This window comes from Bos indicus, chromosome 20 (genome assembly GCF_029378745.1).
Source record: "Bos indicus isolate NIAB-ARS_2022 breed Sahiwal x Tharparkar chromosome 20, NIAB-ARS_B.indTharparkar_mat_pri_1.0, whole genome shotgun sequence".
NCBI classification, from domain to species: Eukaryota; Metazoa; Chordata; class Mammalia; order Artiodactyla; family Bovidae; genus Bos; species Bos indicus.
In genome coordinates, this window is record NC_091779.1 from 36,052,239 (window position 1) to 36,071,664 (window position 19,426).

General features: G+C 43.8%; 1 protein-coding gene across 1 annotated transcript in view; it reads right to left on the reverse strand.

The window, feature by feature from the left end:
* The window catches only part of EGFLAM (EGF like, fibronectin type III and laminin G domains), a 193,999-nt gene extending 174,831 nt beyond the window's left edge, over positions 1 to 19,168 (reverse strand). The window contains exon 1 of the mRNA XM_019982928.2: positions 18,861 to 19,168. Coding sequence (XP_019838487.2) covers positions 18,861 to 18,957 — 97 coding nt within the window. The 5' untranslated portion in view covers positions 18,958 to 19,168. The remainder of the gene's footprint in view (positions 1 to 18,860) is intronic.
* Positions 19,169 to 19,426: the final 258 nt, after the last annotated feature.

Consider the following 19,426-nt stretch of genomic DNA (forward strand, 5'->3'; position numbering starts at 1 on the left):
ACCTATGCAAAATATGAGTATGAACAAGAGGGCAGGAACCTTGTTTTAACAAACCCAAACAAAACAACTTTTTAAAGTACTTTGAGCAAAAGCAAGTCCAACTTATTTCTTGTATTAACCAACATCCTCCATTCCCTCAAGGGTTCTGATATTGATGGCCACCAGTGCTCCTGGAAGGCTTGGGCTGGCAGGGCTCCACTCTCTTTATGGCCCTTGGGCACCCATTCCCCACACAGCTGAGTGCTGTGCTTATTTACCAAGAGTCAGCTGCATTGCTCCCAGTTGTTATTTTAATTACATGACCTTTCATTCTGTAAATAGATGAAATACAAATAAACGAGAAAAAGTTGTTTCTGTAAAAACTAGGTTGACTGCTTGGGGATAACTCAGTAATGGTACTTTCCAAGCAACAATTGCAGCTACTTTAAAAGACTGAAATGTCTGGAAACTTTCGGCACTCAGATAATGCCCTGTTGTCGCAGTCTAAGCGTGACGGATGACCAAGAACTCTAATTAGTGAGCCCATGTTTTAAAAAAAAGAAGCATTATCCTTACATCCAAATATTATGACATAAGTCTCCCATTACTATCTCTCAACTGAAAATAAAATATATCTATATTTAAATCATCCCCCAATTGACTCTTCCTATTAACTGACCACTCCAAATTAGAGTGGATAAAAGAGTTTCTACCATAATTACATGAGAATAGTTACTCTTGATAACAATGGTATGGCATACAGGAATCACACCTAGGCCCTGCAGTGGAAGCGTGGAGTCTTAACCACGGACCTCCAGGAAACTCCCTTTTTCCCCTTTAAGACAGAGTTATTGTCATTACTTTAAAACATAAGCAGAATTTGAGTTCTAGGATGTGGGTCAGGTCTATAATGCTTTCTATGTGTGTGTGTTTTGGACACAGTCATATATGGCCCATTATCTACATCAGATGAACTTATGGGATAACTCACATCTAAGGCTAAACTCCCTGGACTTGTTCTAATACCCCCATCTTTGTTGTGTTTGGGAACTGACAAGCTATTTTCCAGGACACAGGAAACTTTCAGCAGGAAAATAAAAAAATTATCAATAATGTTAATAGTGAATACAGACACCACAGAGGAGCAAACAAAAGGAAGCAGCAGGCCAGGTGATGTGCATTATCTAAAGGTTCAGGCTGACTAGGGTTCTGACAAAATGTGGTCCTCTGCTTGTTTTGTAAATAAAGTTTTATTTAAACATATGTACATTTATTTAAATATTGATCAATGACTATTTTTGCTTTACAATGAATGAGCTGAGTAGTTGCAATACAGACCCAAGAAGTAAAAATGAAATAAATAATATTCATTATCTGGCCCTTTTCAGAAAAAGTCTGCTAACCTAAGCTCTCAAGGATCAATTCTGCCCAAGACAGTACTTGACAAGGTATGATTATAATTGCGCTTTATAAAATGTCCTGGAACTTTGCCATAGTGGATTAATTCCTCAAGGTTATCCCCAACAATGAGAAGCAAGCCAAGTGATTAACTAAGCCACTGACAATGTCTGATGACACAAATTTCCCCTCAATTTCCCCTTCAAGAGTGCCTCCTAGAATTCCCTTAAAATCACACTGTGGAGTTAGTTTCAGATGGGAATTTTGATGCTGTACAAAAGTACTCTTTCCTCCGCTCTAATGCCTCTGTCTACCTATGGATCATGGCATCTGGTCCCATCACTTCATGGGAAATAGATGGGGAAACAGTGGAAACAGTGGCTGACTTTATTTTGGGGGGCTCCAAAATCACTGCAGACGGTGACTGCAGCCATGAAATTAAAAGACACTTACTCCTTGGAAGGAAAGTTCTGACCAACCTAGATAGCATATTGAAAAGCAGAGACATTACTTTGCCAACAAAGGTTCATCTAGTCAAGGCTATGGTTTTTCCAGTGGTCATGTATGGATGTGAGAATTGGACTGTGAAGAAAGCTGAGCGCCGAAGAATTGAAGCTTTTGAACGGTGGTGTTGGAGAAGACTCTTGAGAGTCCCTTGGACTGCAAGGAGATCCAACCAGTCCATCCTAAAGGAGACCAGTCTTGGGTGTTCATTGGAAGGCCTGATGCTGAGGCTGAAACTCCAAAACTTTGGCCACCTCTTGCGAAGAGTTGACTCATTGGAAAAGACGCTGATGCTGGGAGGGATTGGGGGCAGGAGGAGAAGGGGACGATGGAGGATGAGATGGCTGGATGGCATCACCAACTCGATGCACATGAGTTTGGGTGAACTCCAGGAGTTGGTGATGCCAGGGAGGCCTGGTGTGCTGCGATTCATGGGGTTGCAGAGAGTTGGACACGACTGAGCAACTGAACTGAACTGACCTATGGATCTCTGTGGCTTAGAAAATGGTGCTTTTCACAGACCCTGTATTTCACAGCAAACAAGGAGATGAGCTGAAAAGGTAGCTTGGACTGTCTTTTCACAGATCATTTGTTTCTCCAAGCATGGCACTGTCACAGGAGCCTGGGCAAAGGGTTCATTACTTCTAAACGTATAAACACAATCAAATTCAAAAGGAAAGAGCTAGTCAATGAAAAGAGAATGTGAGTCTCTACCTACCCCAATGGTCATAGGGGTGGTGGATCTAGTAGACAGAGTACTAGGTCTGTGGTCAGAAGGTTCCGGTCTTGGTGCTGATTGTGCTACTAACAAAATGCATGACCCCAGGCAAGTGACTTACCTTCACTAAGCCATATAGGCTTAGCCAGCTATCCCTAAGGTCCCTTCTAGTTCTAAGATTCTAGGATTCTATGATGCCAGCCTTAAGAGGCTGTGCTCTTACCAGTGCCTGGCACATCACAAGCACTATAAAAGCATTAACTATCACTACTGTTTTGTGAAGGCACAATGCATGCCTTTAAATGTTAATGGTTCTTCCCCTTTGTAACAATCAACAACCTAAACTCAAGTTCTAGACAACAGAACATAACCATAAGCAATGAAGTCTCCAAATTCTACTGGCCCTCTCAATTAGCACAAATGAATAAAGCTTTTTTAGATGGAAGAGGGTAGTTGGTGGTGATGGTAGTTCTTGAATCTAAAACCCAAATAGTCACCCTTCTTGAATATCTCCAATTAGAAAATTGGTTCAATCAAAAGTTTTTATTTTGTGTGCATGCTTAGTTGCTCAGTCATGTCCAAGTCTCTGTGATCCTTTGGGCTGTAGCCCACCAGGCTTCTCTGTCCATGGAATTTTTCAAGCAAGAATACTGGAGTGAGCAAGACTATTGGAGTGGGTTGCCATTTCCTCCTCCAGGGAAATCTTCCTAACCCAGGGATCGAACCCTCATTTCCTGTGTCTCCTGCATTGCAGGGGGATTCTTTCCCCACTGAAGCCTTTATTTTGTACTGCAATATAAAAAAATTTCCCCTGATAATCTCGAGATATCAATAGGTTGAGACTGAGAACTAGGGTTCTTTAGGGTATCCAAACATCTTTTTCCATCTTCTCATAATACATAAACTCCTCATGGGGGCAGAGGAGGAGTCAGGGTTGTCCAACAAAATGGTAAAGGAAATTCAGTCTTCAGTTTCCAAATAAATTTAGTTGATTATGGGTTTAGAAAAACTGTTAGTACCCACCAAAATCCCTCAGGTCTTGCCATTTCAGACTGGCCAGCCCACTTCCAGCTACCAGTCTTTGCAACTTTCGCCTTAAGAATGTTCTCAGTGCTTCCCTTGTGGTCCAGTGGTTAGGAATCCATCTTGCAATGCAAAGGACACAGGTTTGATTTCTGGTCCAGGAAGATCCAGGGCAACTGAGACGTGTGCAGCACAACTACTGAGCCTGTGCTCTAGAGCCCACATGCCACAAACTGAAGCCTGCGAGCCTAGAACCCATGCTCTGCAAGAGAAGCCACTGCAATGAGAAGCCCGCACACCGCAGCTAGAGGGCAGCCTCTGCTCTCTGCAGCTAGACAACACCCATGTACAGCAATGAAGACCCAGTGCAGTCAAAATAAAATAAATTTAAAAAAAATTTTTTTAAGAGTTTTCTCAGAAGACACAGAAAACTTCTCTGCCCATAATTCTGGCAGGCCTCCCTTGGTGACAGATGGAATTGATGTAAATACCACAGCTCTCATGCCTCAGGTAGGCAAACTCTGAGACACCTGTTCTATACCATTTTCTAGAGTTTCTTCCATAAGTCTAAGCTCTAATTACTCACAGTGTTAACTCACTTGATGAGAAAACCTTCACTGACTGCCTTCTCAGTGGACTCCCTATCTCACTTCCCCAATGTCCTTTTTTTGTTGCTGTTCTGTTTGGTTTGTTTTACTTTTTAAATAAATGATTTTAATTCAAATATTTATCCTATGGTCTGTTCCTGGGAAATTCAAATGAAGACAATGGGTGTTGACTAATTAATTCTTTAAAGTTTGAATAATAAACATTAATCAGCAGAGTATCAGGTACAAGATATTTATAGCCAAGAAATAGAAAAATTGAGTTGAAAAATTATGATTAGCATAAAAACCAGCAATAAACCTAACAGACGTGGGAGAAAGTCCAAGCTTGTGGTCTTCCCCTTCAGGTCAAATTCCCTGGAGTTCTAAGAGGTTAATTTAGGTTCATGGTAACTTTCTCAAGAGATGAAGAATTATCTTGCATTCATTTCGTATGTGTTCTAGAAACCTGAGTTCCTAGAATTTCTATTAAAAGTCCTGGACATCACTGCAGTAATTTCTCAACACCACGCAGCGAAGGATAGGTCAGTTTCAATGTGTTCTTAGCCAAGAAGCCAGCAGATTTGGGCCCAGAGGACAAGCTCATTCTCAAAAGATAAAGGTTTCTGTTGCTCTTGTAGATACTCTGTGAATTTATAGCAGGCATCGTTAAGCTAAATCGGACCTGATCCTCTGAGAGTTCTGAATGCAAGCTAAACACAAATCAAAACCTCATGGTTACACCTGAGGAGGAAAATAGTAGAAATAGAGGATATATCATGCAGCAGTGGTAACAAAGGTAGCAATTAGGGTCCCAGTAAGAAGTAGAATTTATTTGATCTAAAAATATGGTCATTAAAAGACAACTTAACAGACGTGTCGGAGAAGGCAATGGCACCCCACTCCAGTACTCTTGCCTGGAAAATCCCACGGACGGAGGAGCCTGGTAGGCTGCAGTCCATGGGGTCTCGAAGAGTCGGACACGACTGAGCGACTTCACTTTCACTTTTCACTTTCATGCATTGGAGAAGGAAATGGCAACCCACTCCAGTGTTCTTGCCTGGAGAATCCCAGGGACGGGGGAGCCTGGTAGGCTACCGTCTATGGGGTCACACAGAGTCGGACACGACTGAAGTGACTTAGCATAGCATAGCATAACAGACGTGTGAACAGCTCTGAGAAACAACTAGAGGTGTTGATGCACCTAGAGGCCAGCAGCAGTGAGATGCTGCCAATACCCCAGGGCAGAAAGTGCAAAGTGAAGAAAAAACTGTTCCGGGAGCCAGCCAGAGTCAGAAGCCATGGAGATGCAGTTTTAGAAAAACGTGACTGCTGCCAGCAATGCAGTGCCTCCAAAGGAGGGTGGATCACGGCACAAGTACACCAGAGCCTCTCCCCGGCTCTCCTGATCTCCTTCTGATGTCTCTCATCAGCTGAACTCAAAGAAGCCAAGGGCAAAGCAGCCCAAGTGATGCAGTAAGCCCAGCCCCAGAGAGCAAGGAGCAGGGCAGAGAAGAGCAGAGAGGAAACGTGGAGTGAGGAGCAGGATGGAGTAGAAAACCCACCGTTATTTGTGTGCAGAGCAGAACATGATGGAACCCCACTCTTCGTGGGGAAAACTTTGTAGTCATTTCATTTATTTCCTTAATACTTAGTTCATCTTTTCACTCAAATTGTGAAAATAATCAAAAATTATAGAAAAGTGAGAGTTTGAGTGAACATATGTATAATCACCACATGGATGAAGTGAGAGTTTGAGTGAAGGTCGCTCAGTTGTATCTGACTCTTTGGGACCTATGGACTATAGCCTGCCAGGCTCCTCTGCCCATGGAATTCTCTAGGCACGAACACTGGAGTGGGGAGCTGTTCCCTTCTCCAAGGGATCTTCCAACCCAGGGATCGAACCAGGTTCTCCTGCATGGCAGGCAGATTTTTTACTGTCTGAGTCAGCATGTAGCAACAGTTTAATCCTGTCTCCATCAGTGAATCTGATTTTTGATGTATTGATACTTCAAAGGGAATTTTAGACATCACTTCCTCTTAAATACTTCAGCATCAAATCATTTACTTTGCTCATTTTTAACTGCTATTATAATGTAGCTCTACTTTATATATACTGCCAATGCAGGAGACATTAAGAGACATGGGTTCGATCCCTGGGTTGGGAAGATCCCCTGGAGGAGGGCATGGCAATCCACTTCAGTATTCTTGCCTGGAATCCCATGGACAGAGTAGCCTGGTGGGCTACAAGCCATGGGGTTGTAAAGAGTCGGACATGACTGAATCAACTTAGTGAACATACACATACACACACAAAAATACATGGGCTTCTCTGGTGGCTTAGACAGTAAAGAATCTGCCTGCAAAGCAGGAGACCTGGGTTCGATCCTTAGGTTGAGAAGATCCCTTGGAAAAGGGAATGGCTACCCACTCCAGTGTTCTTGCCTGGAGAATTCCAAGGACAGAGGAGGCTGGCGGGTTATACAGTCCATGGGGTTGCAAAAAGTCAGACACAATGGAGCGACTAACACATACACTCATAATACACTTGTATATGTATATATCAAGAAATCAATTAGTGAATGGGTCAATCAATGTGGTTGCTTTCAATTGGGCCACATAGGGGCATTCATTTTATCAGGTGTAACAGTCCTTACAAAACAAAGACTCTAGCTTTTGGCTGCTTTACTTTCCAAGAATTCCAGAATTGATCTTGGTAAGCAAGCCAGGGTCAACACAATAAAACTGAAGCAAGTTGTTGAGTACTGTTTTCCCCCCAACCTCACAATCAGATCTCGTTACAAGAGATGGACTGACTTTATCCCTTCCCCTGCAACCCGACCTTTTCTATTATACTGCCAATGCCATTCCCACACAAGGCTCATGTTCCTTTGGTTTCAAAGACAGATGGAGGAAGGAGGGGAACTGAACACACTGGGCTGCTTTCACTCCTCCTCCCCCACGATCTTTTGATGTATGAGTAAACAGTATTATTGCCTTTGTTTCTTAACCTCCCAAACCATGATAAAAAGCCGATCTGAGGCAGTCCAACTTGTTACTTCAAATTCTACCTCTTCTCTGGGTATCGAAAATAACATATTTCACAGTATGGACTCAATCAGACGCTCCTTAAAAACCCACATTTCCAATAGCCGCTGGCAACGTGGAGGTAGAATTTAAATTACATATTGCTGCACACTGACTCCTGGGCCATTTCCCTCTCCAAATCATTCTTCAGTGTGGGTTTTCAAATGTATGCTTAGGTTGAGAAAAAATGTTGACACAGAGAAGCGACATCTTTTCTGTATCGTGAGTGAGGAAGGAAATGAATTTGGGAGCTGGGAGCATGATCAAATCAATCACACCATGTTAAAACGTATTTGCCCCAAACAAGGCCATTGGTTTCCATTGCATAACTGTGGGAAAGACCAACTGCGTGCTAGACACCCCAGCAGGCCATGGAGGGGACCCCCAGGTGAAGACATCAGAGTGCTCTCCTTCACAAAATACCAATCTAACCGAAGGCACAGTTCAGTACACCAAAAACATGAAAGTGAACATGTTAGTCACTGGGTCTTGTCTGACTCTGAGACCCCATGTACTGTAGCCCCCCAGGCTCCTCTGTCCATGGGATTCTCCAGGCAAGAATACTGGAGAATGGAATGGGTAGCCATTCCCTTCTCCAGGGGATCTTTCCAACCCAAGGATCAAACCTGGGTCTCCCGCAATGCAGCAGATTCTTTACCATCTGAACCGCCAGGAAAGCTCGTCACACCAAAAACGTAAAGCAAAGCAAAATAGGAGAAAAGAGAAAGGCCTTCTGGCTGGGAGGGTGCATGAAGACCTCACAGAACAGGGGGAACTGAGCCAAGCTTGGAAGGGTCATTGCCTTTCCTTGGGCAGAGATGAGGGAAGGATATTCCAAGGGTGAGGATCAACATGTGGACAGGGTCACCACTGGGAAGCAAAGAGGAGGTCTATGGAAGAGCAAATAATCGAGCTTGGCTGGAATACAGATCATGTATTCAGTGAGAAGACAGGAAAAGGAAGTGGGGCCATACTGTGATAGACCTTGGATGTTCAGCTTTAGAGTCTGGAATGCAGTAGGGAGCCAGAAAGGAATATTAAACACAAAAGTGACAGGACTGGAACTACATTTTAGAAAGATTATTCTGGCAGGGAGGATAGTTGACTCAAAACAGGCAGAGAGAGAGCAGATATCAGAGAAACAGCATCTTTCATATTTATTCTCTTAATACCACAGCAAAGAAGGTAGATAAGGAAAATTTTTCCTTATATTCTAACTGCAAATAACCTCTTTTTTGGGTATGGAGCCATACAGATGATACATGGAAATCTATCACCACTATAGTAGCTATACATAATCTTGATACAGCATCTTGATTATTTCTTCCTGGCTTTATAAAAAGCCCAAAACAAATGTTAGCTTTTTTTTTGTAATTAAACTCTAAACTGATTCCAGATCTTTCATCAATAACATGAACTTTATGACTGATCTAGATACCAAAAGTCATTGTTTGATGATGCACACTTGAAGAATCTAGAATATGAAATCAAGGAAATGAAATTCCTTTCGGTTCCATTTTCACGGGAGCCTAAGCTCAATTACACATTTGTGTCGATGTTGTCAATATTTGGAGTTATATCAAATATGGAAAATCTACCATCTCTACCACTATATAAACTCTATAAACTATAATAACCTAATGAATATGGCCTAACTCTGGAGTGCTCATTGTGAACCAAATGTTTAAGTACTTTCCTAGCTGCATTTCCAGTCATTATATTATCTCACTGATTTATCAGATATGATTTTATCTGATAGGTAATACCTTTGTGATAGGTATTACGAGCCTAAGACATGAAGTACTCTATCTGGAATCAGGCAGCCATAACTTTTAAAGCCAAGCTTGAAACCCATGTCTGTTTGATTGGATTCTTGTTACAATTCTTCCAAGCTGCAGGGATGTGTGTTATTTATGCAGGTTGTGGCCAAAGCCCATCAATTACTCTCAAACAACTATCAAAAGAATCCTTCTTTTCCCAACCTCACGATATACTTGTTTAACTACACCCATTAGGAACTCCTAGAACATCAAAAAAATGCCTAAGAAATTATCAGAAAGTCTTGAGACTTGAATGATAAACCTTTGAAATACGCCACATTGAAGGTCTAGCAAATACCATTTCCACTAAAGAAAATGGCTACGTGTTGGAGGAATGGGAAGCTTGGAGGAATGACAAAGCCAGGCTGAGTATCCTGCGTGTCCCTGAGACCCCAGAAGGGTCTTCTACAGGGGACACTAGAAGGATTCTGGGGCCATCCTCCAGCCATGATAACTGCTTCTTATTTGCAAATAGCCCCTCGGTCATCATGTATTTTACAAAACACACATCAACCAGTCAGGAGTATAACTGAAAGCAGCACCAATTCATTCCACAGAGTGTCCCATGACATGCATGGAGCCTCTGCGAGTGAAAGGTGGGCGAGTCCTATTGGCAAGGTCCCTCCTGACTGCAGAGCTAAACACGTCACAGTGGTGACGCTCTTACCCAGCAGCTGCAAGAACACCTCTGCATTGATGCATCAGGGGATAGGCTCATGTCCTGGTTTGGGCCTGTTTCCTCTTTGCTAAGTCATCAGCCCTTGACTTCCCAGTGGGGCGAGGGTTACAAGGTCAAGTGAGATTATTTCTTTGAAAGTGCTTTGGAAAACACAGTGGTTCAACAAAACATCAATTTATCTTTTTGGGATCAGTCCACACCATCTTCATCCCTGTCGAAGCAGGCTGTGGTGTCTAAAATATGATTTTTGTATTTTAAGATGCATCTGTCACTGAATAAATTATTCTACCATGAATAGTCCTTTTTGTTTTGGGACACAAATAGAAGGAGCTTCTAGAAAACTGTGGTAAAAACTGGAGTTCTAGTGGATGTGCCTTAGGAATTCACTCTATTTAACCCTCCGGGTAGTTATTTCACTTTTCAAAAGGGATAAATTTTACTTTCTGTAAAATGTAGGAAATACATAGCAACAAATAGTATTTAGTTACCCAGATGGCACAGTGGTAAAGAATCTGCCTGCAATGTAGGAGACACAGGTTCGATCCCTGGGTCGGGAAGATCCCCTGGAGAAAGAAATGGAACCCACTCCAGTATTCTTGCCTGGAGAATTCCAAGGACAGAGGACCCTGGCCAGCTATAGCCTATGGTGTCGCAGAGTTGGATACGACTGGGCGATTGAGCACATACACTACAATGAAAGCCAACTCCAGGCCCACTTCTGCCACATATACAAATATTCATGGGCAAGTCACAAAAGTTCTCAAATAACTTAGTCTTTTAAGATCCGTGTTTGTTCTCTTAGGAGCTCCAAATCACTGCCTCAGAGAAAATTCACCACATGTGGTAACTGTCTTCCCATGTACACAGTTGAACTACATTTCCCAGCTTCATTACAGTTCTGTCGGGGCCCAGTGACCCTGTTCTGGCCCGGCACACAAATGTCTCCCATACAAGTCTTCTTTCTATTTACCTTCCATGACACCTTGGAGGCCCATTTTAAAGATGGTGGCAGTACAAGATGGAGATATTAAAGACCAAGTGACAGGTTTTCAAGTTACCTTTTGGAGGAGAGCAGCCCAAGCGAGCTGCCCATGAAGAAATATTCACTTTGGGCTTGGAGTAAATGAAAAATAAATTTTAGGTCAAGTCACTGAGATTTTGAAGTTGTTTGTTACAGCCGCAAGCAGATTGCTGAGACAGATATTATAGAATTACATAATACAAAATTGCATTGGTATTCTAATGGGAGGATCAGCAAGTCATCCAGGGCCATTGGGCAAAGGAGCCTACGGTTAAGTGAGAAAGATACAGGAGTGAATGGAGCTCTGAGGCAACACCAAAGCAGCTTGACCCTCAGGGCTTGCTGGATTGTTACTTTTTGTCCATGCAAAAATAGAAGGGCACACACAGTCTTTCTAGCCAACCATATATTTCGCTAATGGAAACATTTCTAACACAATTTGTGCTAATTACCAAACCCTCTAGTCTACATTTTTTATAGCATCACTCAAAGTACTTTCCCCAACCACCTTTGAAAGTGGACCTTGCAGTAAAGTTCTTCAGGTGGTAACTAACCAGTTAGCCCTGGAGTGTAGATTACTGGCCAGCACAGAGGTGAAGTTCAAAATACTTAACCACTGGTACTGCACATCACCAAGGGATTAAAAAAAAGTGCAAACTCTTATGTTGGAGCAGTACCTTCTACCCTGGATAACTTCAAATGTTAATTAAGCGCCTTTAGGGTAGAGATTAAAGTAATTCACACCATGACTGTTTATACTTAAGTATTTAAAGAATAAATTAGAAACAAACAAGCGTCTAATTCACAGACATCGTCCAGTGTATTTATGTCTCTGCTCATCCTAAGAATTACCAGCAAAGGATCATGGGACCTATCCCTAAGTGTCAGATTAGATCAATAAAATTAGCCATCTGTCCAAGGAAGGCTTTAAACTCAGGTTGTATTTAAATATTACGTTTCCAACTGCCCAGATGTTACAGAAAAGTGCCTGCTGACACAACTCCTTTTGCACAATGTAAACCATTAACTGGCTAATATACATTTGTTGCACCAAGGAAAATAAACAGCATTAACACTGCGTTAAATCTGATTCGGGATTTTGGGTGCCCTGTCAGCAAACACAAGTGTTAAGATTTAAGTTGCTCAGGACTGTCAGACTCAGGCAAAGAAAGAATCTTCATGTATCTTTAGCAGGAATGCAGAGGAAGAGACTGGAAAAGAGATCAAAGCTTCAGAAAGTAAGGTTGATCCCATTAGTTAAGATAATAATAATTAGTGTGAGTATTGTTAGATAATCATATCTTATCTTTGTGTAGCACCTTAGTTCTTTCAAAGCACTAGTCTGATTTCCTTTGATTCTTAAAATAAGCCGGTGGGGTTATCTGGGGTAAGTGGGGTTTTTCTTACAGCTCTGGAAATGCAGAATCATGAATAAGAAATGCAAGGGCCATTGGTGTCCAGTCTCTTATCTTTCTATGTCACCAGTAGTGGCCATGAATCACTCCAATCTGGCTGATCAGTGAGCAAACCCTGGCCATTTCTTAGCTATCTAGCTTCATGGAGATTTTCATGAACCTCCAGTCACATGTCAGTCTGGATAATTCTCTTTCAGGAATAGCTGCTCCCCACCCCCAACACCCTACAAAACTTCCACATGACAATTACCAGACAAAAACTGTCCATCACTCTTGGAGTTGGTGTTTCTCAAAAAAATCCACTCAAGCCAGACCACAAACCTCACAGTTACATCTCCAAACCCCAAATCAAGGCATGTGGTTGACCAAAGAGTCTTTCTGATTTGCCAATTTATCTAAAAAAATTGTACAACTTGGTAAACTTAAAATTATGTTATCAAGTATACATCAACACGCATGAGAAAGAATAAAAAGTACATGAACTCATGTCTGTGTTAATTATTCTGATGCCTGGAAATACACATATTTTTTCCTCCTTTCCCCTCCACCCCTGTCCAGATTAAACAAGCCCAAATTCATAAACATTGCCTTCAAGCTTCAAGCTTCTAATCCCTTTTAATGCCTTGGTGTATACATTACCTCATTTAATCCTTAATTGGTTGGTTCTTTCTTTATCCTATTTCTGTAAGACATTATGAAAAAACTGAAGCAAACTTTTTGGCCAACCCTATATTTTTATAAACAAGGAAACCCAGGCTTATAGAGTTAATATAACTAGGCTTAATGTCACCAGGCAATTTTTTAAAAAAGAAAAAGAAAACAACAACAAAAACACAGTGTCAGAACTTGAACCCAAACTTGTCGAGTAGCAGAGTCTGTGCTTTCACCCAAGCCCGGAGAACGGGCTGGTCATGCACAGTTCAGCCCGGCTTCCTGTTGATGTTACTGCAGGTCGTCCCTCCTGGGTGCAGCCATCTCTCAGGGACAGGGCTAGGGGAAAGAGGATAAGTAGGAGGACTTGCTCAGAAGAGATGTCCTTCAGCGACCTTCGAAGATCTCAAGTCCTAAATCCAATCTTCAGACACCCTGCAGACTGTCTAGACGCTGGTTTGTTCCGGTTGAAACACACGTGTGTTATCGAAGTGGAGACTGTCGGGGTACTGGAAAGTTCCTGGGATGGAGGTACCAGGGAAGAGAGGCAGTGGAGGAACCCAAGTTCTCCTCCGTCATGTCCCCAAGTGTGAACTGTGACCCACATGTACCATGTGACCCGAGGTTCTTGTTTAAAAAGCAGATGTCTGGGATGCACTCCAGGAATTCTTATCCACACAGGAGTTCAAGAATGACTCACAGGTCTAAGATCTGCTCTGAGCCAATGTTAGAAAATGTGCCCTCTGGTGGCAGCGATTTGATTTGATTTTTCACCTGAGTCTCTCCCTGTCCCCACGCCCAACCCCCAACCTATGAGATCAGAGGGCTCATGTCTTCCAGCTCATCTCAGGAGATTAAAGTCACACCTTGAGGTCCTTCTCCAAAATGGTGGTTCACAATCAATGCAATCAAAGATGGGTGGCAGTGGGGGTGTTTCTCCTATAAACTGTGATTTACACTCTGCAGTATCTCCTCATCTTTCCCCCCTTTTTTTTTAATCCCTGAAATAGCAGATGCACTTCTAATACCTGTAACTAGCTGTGACCAAAACAAGTGGCAAGGGTCTTGACCAGCTCAGAAGATTCTCTGTTGCAATCAAGACATCATGTCATTCATTTAGTGGGTTGGGAGAAGTACAGTCCCGTTTGTGGAGGGGGAGAGGCGGGAGAAGACAGGATCTCCCCAGGATAACCCTGCAGGAGCTGAGATCCCACCTCTGCCTCAGACACCTGAGCCCTGTTTCCCAGAAATCTATCTCTGGGTCACTGGACCACTTCTGAGCTACAGTAACCCATGAATAGGCTACCCCAGTAGCTCAGCAGTAAAGAATCCGCCTGCAATGCAGGAGACGCAGGTTTGATCCCTGGGTCAGGAAGATCCCCTGGAAGACGGCACGGCAACTCACTCCAGTATTCTTGCCTAGAGAATCCCATGGACAGAGGAGCCTGGCAGGCTACAGTCCATAGGGTTGCTGAAGTGACCGAGCACACACGCACGCAACCCATGAACAGATGGACAACTACTCCCAAAAGAATTCTAAGGTTATTAAAGTCCTGGTCTCAGAGTAAGAAATAAAAAGCACAAACAAAAAACACCACTCAGTTCCTTTCTGATCAAGTCACTCTTCCATGAGAAAGAATTCTGAGAAGAAAGTACTGCCTCATGTTACACACATTTACTCCTGATCGTGGCCTCACAGAGGTCCCTTTACCTCATAGAGAATCAAAGGAAAGAGAAAGAGAGGCAGGGGCTTCTTTAGAGGGATTGGCTGTGAAGTGGGAACAAACTGGAGGGTAGGGGGGCTGATGGAAGAATGGGTTGGAGGAAATATTTCTGCTATGGTGCCAGAACTGCAGGGGATGCTAGTAGCTAGGTGCTGAGGAGGTGGGGAGGGGGAATATATATATATATATATATATATATATATATATATATATATATATATATATATATATATATATAGCTTCCCAGATGGCCCAGTGGTAAAGAAACCACCTGCCAATGGAGAAGACTCAGGTTCGATCCCTGGGTTGGGAAGATCCCCTGAAGGAGGAAATGGCAACCTGCTCCAGTATTCTTGCTTGAAAAATCTCATGGACAGAGAAGCTTGGCTGGCTACAGTCCACAGGGTCACAAAGAGTCAGACACAACTGAGAGACTGAGTATACACACTCACATAATCTCCCTCGTGGCATTTATGGCTCCAGTTTTCATCAAGAAGCAAGGCAATCTGGATCAGCCTCCTGGAGGAGTAGGGTTAGTTGGAAAGGAAGAGGGTGTCCGGAAGAGCCGAGTCCCCCAAATTACATGCCCTGTGAAAGGGACTTGATGAGAGCTTCAAGTAAGGATATAAGCAAACTCTTGTGAATATCAGGTTATTCTGTGTAGGTGCAGGAAGTAGAACAAGATGACCCATGACCCCTGCTTGATCCTCTAGCCATTCAGTGTCACACTAGTAGCAGCAGAAACCACCTAGAGGTGCCTGTATTCCCCACCATCAACCCCCAAGGCACAGTGCCCTTGAGCTATATCTGCTCTGTTCCTCCAGGCTTTCGTTTTGCTGAGTTTCCCTGGATCTTTGTTTGAGTCCACATCGGTAAAGAAATATTGAGGAAAGGTGGAAAGGAAATGATTACAGACCTGCATCTCCCCCGAAAATGACTGTGAACCCCAGTTCTCCAGGGGAAAATCTTCAACTCTGAGCTGACCTGACCTTGTCCCACTGACCCTAAGACATCAGGCAGCTGGAAAGAGAAAAGGCAGGGGAGCCCTCAGCTCTCTCTGTGTGCCAGAGTTAAGCTAACACTGTGAGATACAAATCTGCTTGTGGGAACACACGTGGCTTGACGCATGCTGGTCCCAGCAGATGTGTCTTGTCTGGATTTTCCTTTCCCTCCCTCCTGCCCCACATTAGAGGCTCAGCAGTCCTCTCTGCACACGCGGGTGAGAGACTGGGTAAGGGAAGTGCTGGAGATCACTCAGGAGGTCTGGGTACTAGTTCCAGGCTCGGCTTCTGATGTTAACTTGGGGCAAGTCCCTGAGTCACACACGCTCAACCCAGCTGTAAAGTGAGGGCGTTTCAATTCCTGCCAGGTCTGTGATTTGAATGTGGGAGCCCCATGGGAGCCCCCCGGTTCATCCAGGAGGAGGACACCCTCTCCGAAGGGATGCACATCTCTGCTAATCAGGCCATTAAGGACTCCTTTCTGCTTCTAAATATCAGAGACTTTAATTCCCATTCCCCCGCTGGCTAGTTGAGTGACCCTGGGTAAGATATTTAATTTCTCTAAGCCACAACTTCCTCTTCAGTTAAACAAGGATAATAATGGTACCCATCTCACAGACCTGTTGGGTTGATTAAATAAATCATTATGTGTCAAGTTCTTCGGAGAGAGTAGCAAGCACTTAATCAGTGTTATTATTATTTAATATGACTGAACTTTCACACTGTCCTTTCTTGTGAGTCTCAGCAAGTGCAGAGGTTTCATTACTGACACTAATGACAGATGAGTAGCTATCTTGGGGTGGAGGGAAAGGTTGCCTATCTTAGACCCAAATGAAACTCAGAACTGAGTTTCAAGCTGCATAGTCGTTCTCTTTCTCACCAGAATTAGATGGGGGTGGGGGATTTTCAGGTGGATTTTGAATCCAAGACTTCAACAAAGCCATACTTGTCAAAGATAGATTTAGGAGTGTGAGGAGAAAGACAGGGCCATTCAAATAAAACAGGACTGTTCCAGTATGCCTTAGGTGGTAGCCATGCTACCTTCAAAGTACTGCACACAAATCAATTTCTATTGAGGAAACAAGGTACAAAGAAACTCCCACATGGATACTCGCAGGATTTGCTGGTGTCTGGGGAAGATTATAAATTAGCTGGTTGCTGTTCACATCAGAGCCAAGTGGGGCACATTCACTTTTTAATCTGGACCAATTTTCCGGATCAAAAACCAGTCTTTCCAAGGGATGTAAATGAGCCCAGGAGGATATTTTCCCCCAAAGTTTATGAAGTAGCTGTCATTTTAATCTGAACAGCCTTCCAACCTGAAAGCTAGTGTCTGGATAAAATTATAAAATAATGAAAAACTCTCCTAGGCTGAACCTAGTCCAAACACTCCTTCTACCTCCAGTTTGATACGTTTAATGTGAGACCCTGGATGAACCAGGTAGGAAATATTTTTAGGAAAGGAACTACAGAAAATAAGAAAGGAAATATGGTGAACCATATGAGCAGTTTTACACAGCAGGCTTTTGTGAAATACTTTTTTAAAAAAATTCTGCTTAAATGAATTGAAATCTATCCTTAAAAGAACATTACATGCACTGCTCATGCTAAAGAACTACAGCTATAACTATGCATTGTTCAAAAAATTGTGACTACATGGTTTTATGTAAATAAATCCACAGAAGGGAGTTGATCACAATCTGCATATCTTAAGGAGGGAAGTTAGGAAGAATTCCTTCGTTGAAATGCTTTAAGCTCTGTGTCTGTGTGCATTAGGAAGAGAAACAACATAAAGTAATATCACCTGGGACTGCTGCTGCTTTCTCCAAAGGCAATGATCGGTAGGAATAGAATAGCTCATAATTTAAGCCCGCTTCAGATAATAATAACAACTATAAATTTCAAAGCAGGTAGCAAGGAAGGTGTAAGTGAAGACATGTACAGCTTGAAGGGTAAAGGTGTCTTCCAAAACTGAAAAGCAACAAGTCATCTTTCCAAGTAGAGAGATTCTTGAGCAGTGCAAATATTTAAGCAGTTATACAGGAATCTGCCAAGATTATTTTCTTTGCCTGGTGGCTCAGTGGTAAAAGAATCCGCCTCCCAATGCAGGAGATGTGGGTTCAATCCCTGGGCTGGAAAGATCCCCTGGAGAACAAAATGGCAACCCACTCCAGTATTTTTGCCTGAAAAAGCCCATGGACAGAGAGAGGAGCCTGATGGGCTACAGTCCTTGGGTCTCAAAGAGTCGGACACAACTTCGCCAGTAAAAAGTAGCAAAATGTTCCTGGTTTGTCTCTTTCTTTCTGAAAAAATTACTTGTGAAGACAAACTGTACTTTCCGCAAAGTTCTGCAGACTGCATTCAAATACAGTTCTACTGTTTCCATTGTTCATAAGATATAATTAATCCCATAAGACAACACCCTCCTTACAAAGTAAGAAAAAACAGATTTTTCAGAATTCTAAATATAACCTCAGCGAAGAGGAATAAAAATTATTAGAGAAACACTGTTAAGAACTTTCTTGCTTAGAATGTTCTACTTTGAATAATCTCACCACACCAAAGTAGACAAAAACACAAGACTTTTTACCTGTGTAACTAGAGGAAATACAAGTTACTGTGTTTCAAGTTCGCTCCAGTTTTCTGTAATAGCTCATGAGGCTATATATCTTTGTTTAAATCGCAAAGGCAGGAGCTCAAAACATAGCATAAAATTAACCCACTGGGCGCTCCTTTCCGAGAAAACAGCCCGAGTGGAAGAAGCCCCTAACATCTGAAGCCACATCCCGACACAGTGCGTGGGAAGGACCGGAGATGGGCACAGGGCACACCAGGCAAATCTTCAGACACTCAACAGGAAATGGCTGGGCTCTGGACAGTATGAATTCAATAAGCTGTTTAGAGACACAGGAGGAGCCGTTTGACTTTTCCTGCACAGTTGGCAATCCTTCTAATTGAGACAGTGTGATCGCTGCCCCAACTCTCGGCTCTCTGTGGTCAAATACAGAGCCCTCCACCTCTGCTGTGTCTGGAAAAGAGATCCTTCTTTCAACAAACAAATATCCCTGGAACCGCCTGGGATGGAAAGGGGAGGGCGAGGTTCGCGTCTCTTCTGGGCTCTGGGCAGAGAAGAACCCAGTTAAGTGCGGTGGATCAGGGGTGAGAGAGAAGGTGCGTCGCCAGCTTCGCGTCCTTGCTGGGGACGGGGACCTGAGCGCTCCGGACGCGATGCTCCCGGGAGCACTGACAGCATTACCTTGTTTTCTGAGCGCTGATCTGAGCGGGGCGGCGCCGGGTCCGAGGCTGGAAGCCAGGAGCAGGAGCCGGAGCAGGACTCCTCGGATTAAATCCATTTCACTGCGGGCGCCTGCAAAGTTTCACCAAGTCCCGGGCGCACACGGAAAGGGCGTCTCCTGGGAGACGTGGGGGACGCGGCCTCCGCGGAGCCCCTGACCTGGGTGAGCAGGCGAAGGACTGAGGGAGCTGGACCAGGAGGCGTCCAAACAGGCAGGACTGCAGCCGGGAGGTCGGCGTGCTGGAGTGAAGCCGGCTGCGGGCGGCAGGGCTTTTCGGAGCGGGGCGGGCGGCGGGGGGTGGGGGGGTGAGGGGGCGGCTGAGGAAGCCGACGGGGAGGGACTGGCTGGCCGCGGGAGGGAGGGAGAAAGGCTCGACCCGCCCGGGGATGGAATTACAATCGAGTGGAAGTGAGAGGGGCAGGCCCTGAGACATCTGACTCTTCGCCCACCGCTGGGGCAGACAGCCCGCCCATCACCCCTCTAGCGACCCCCTGCGCAGCCCTTGCCGGCTGGTGACCTAGATTGG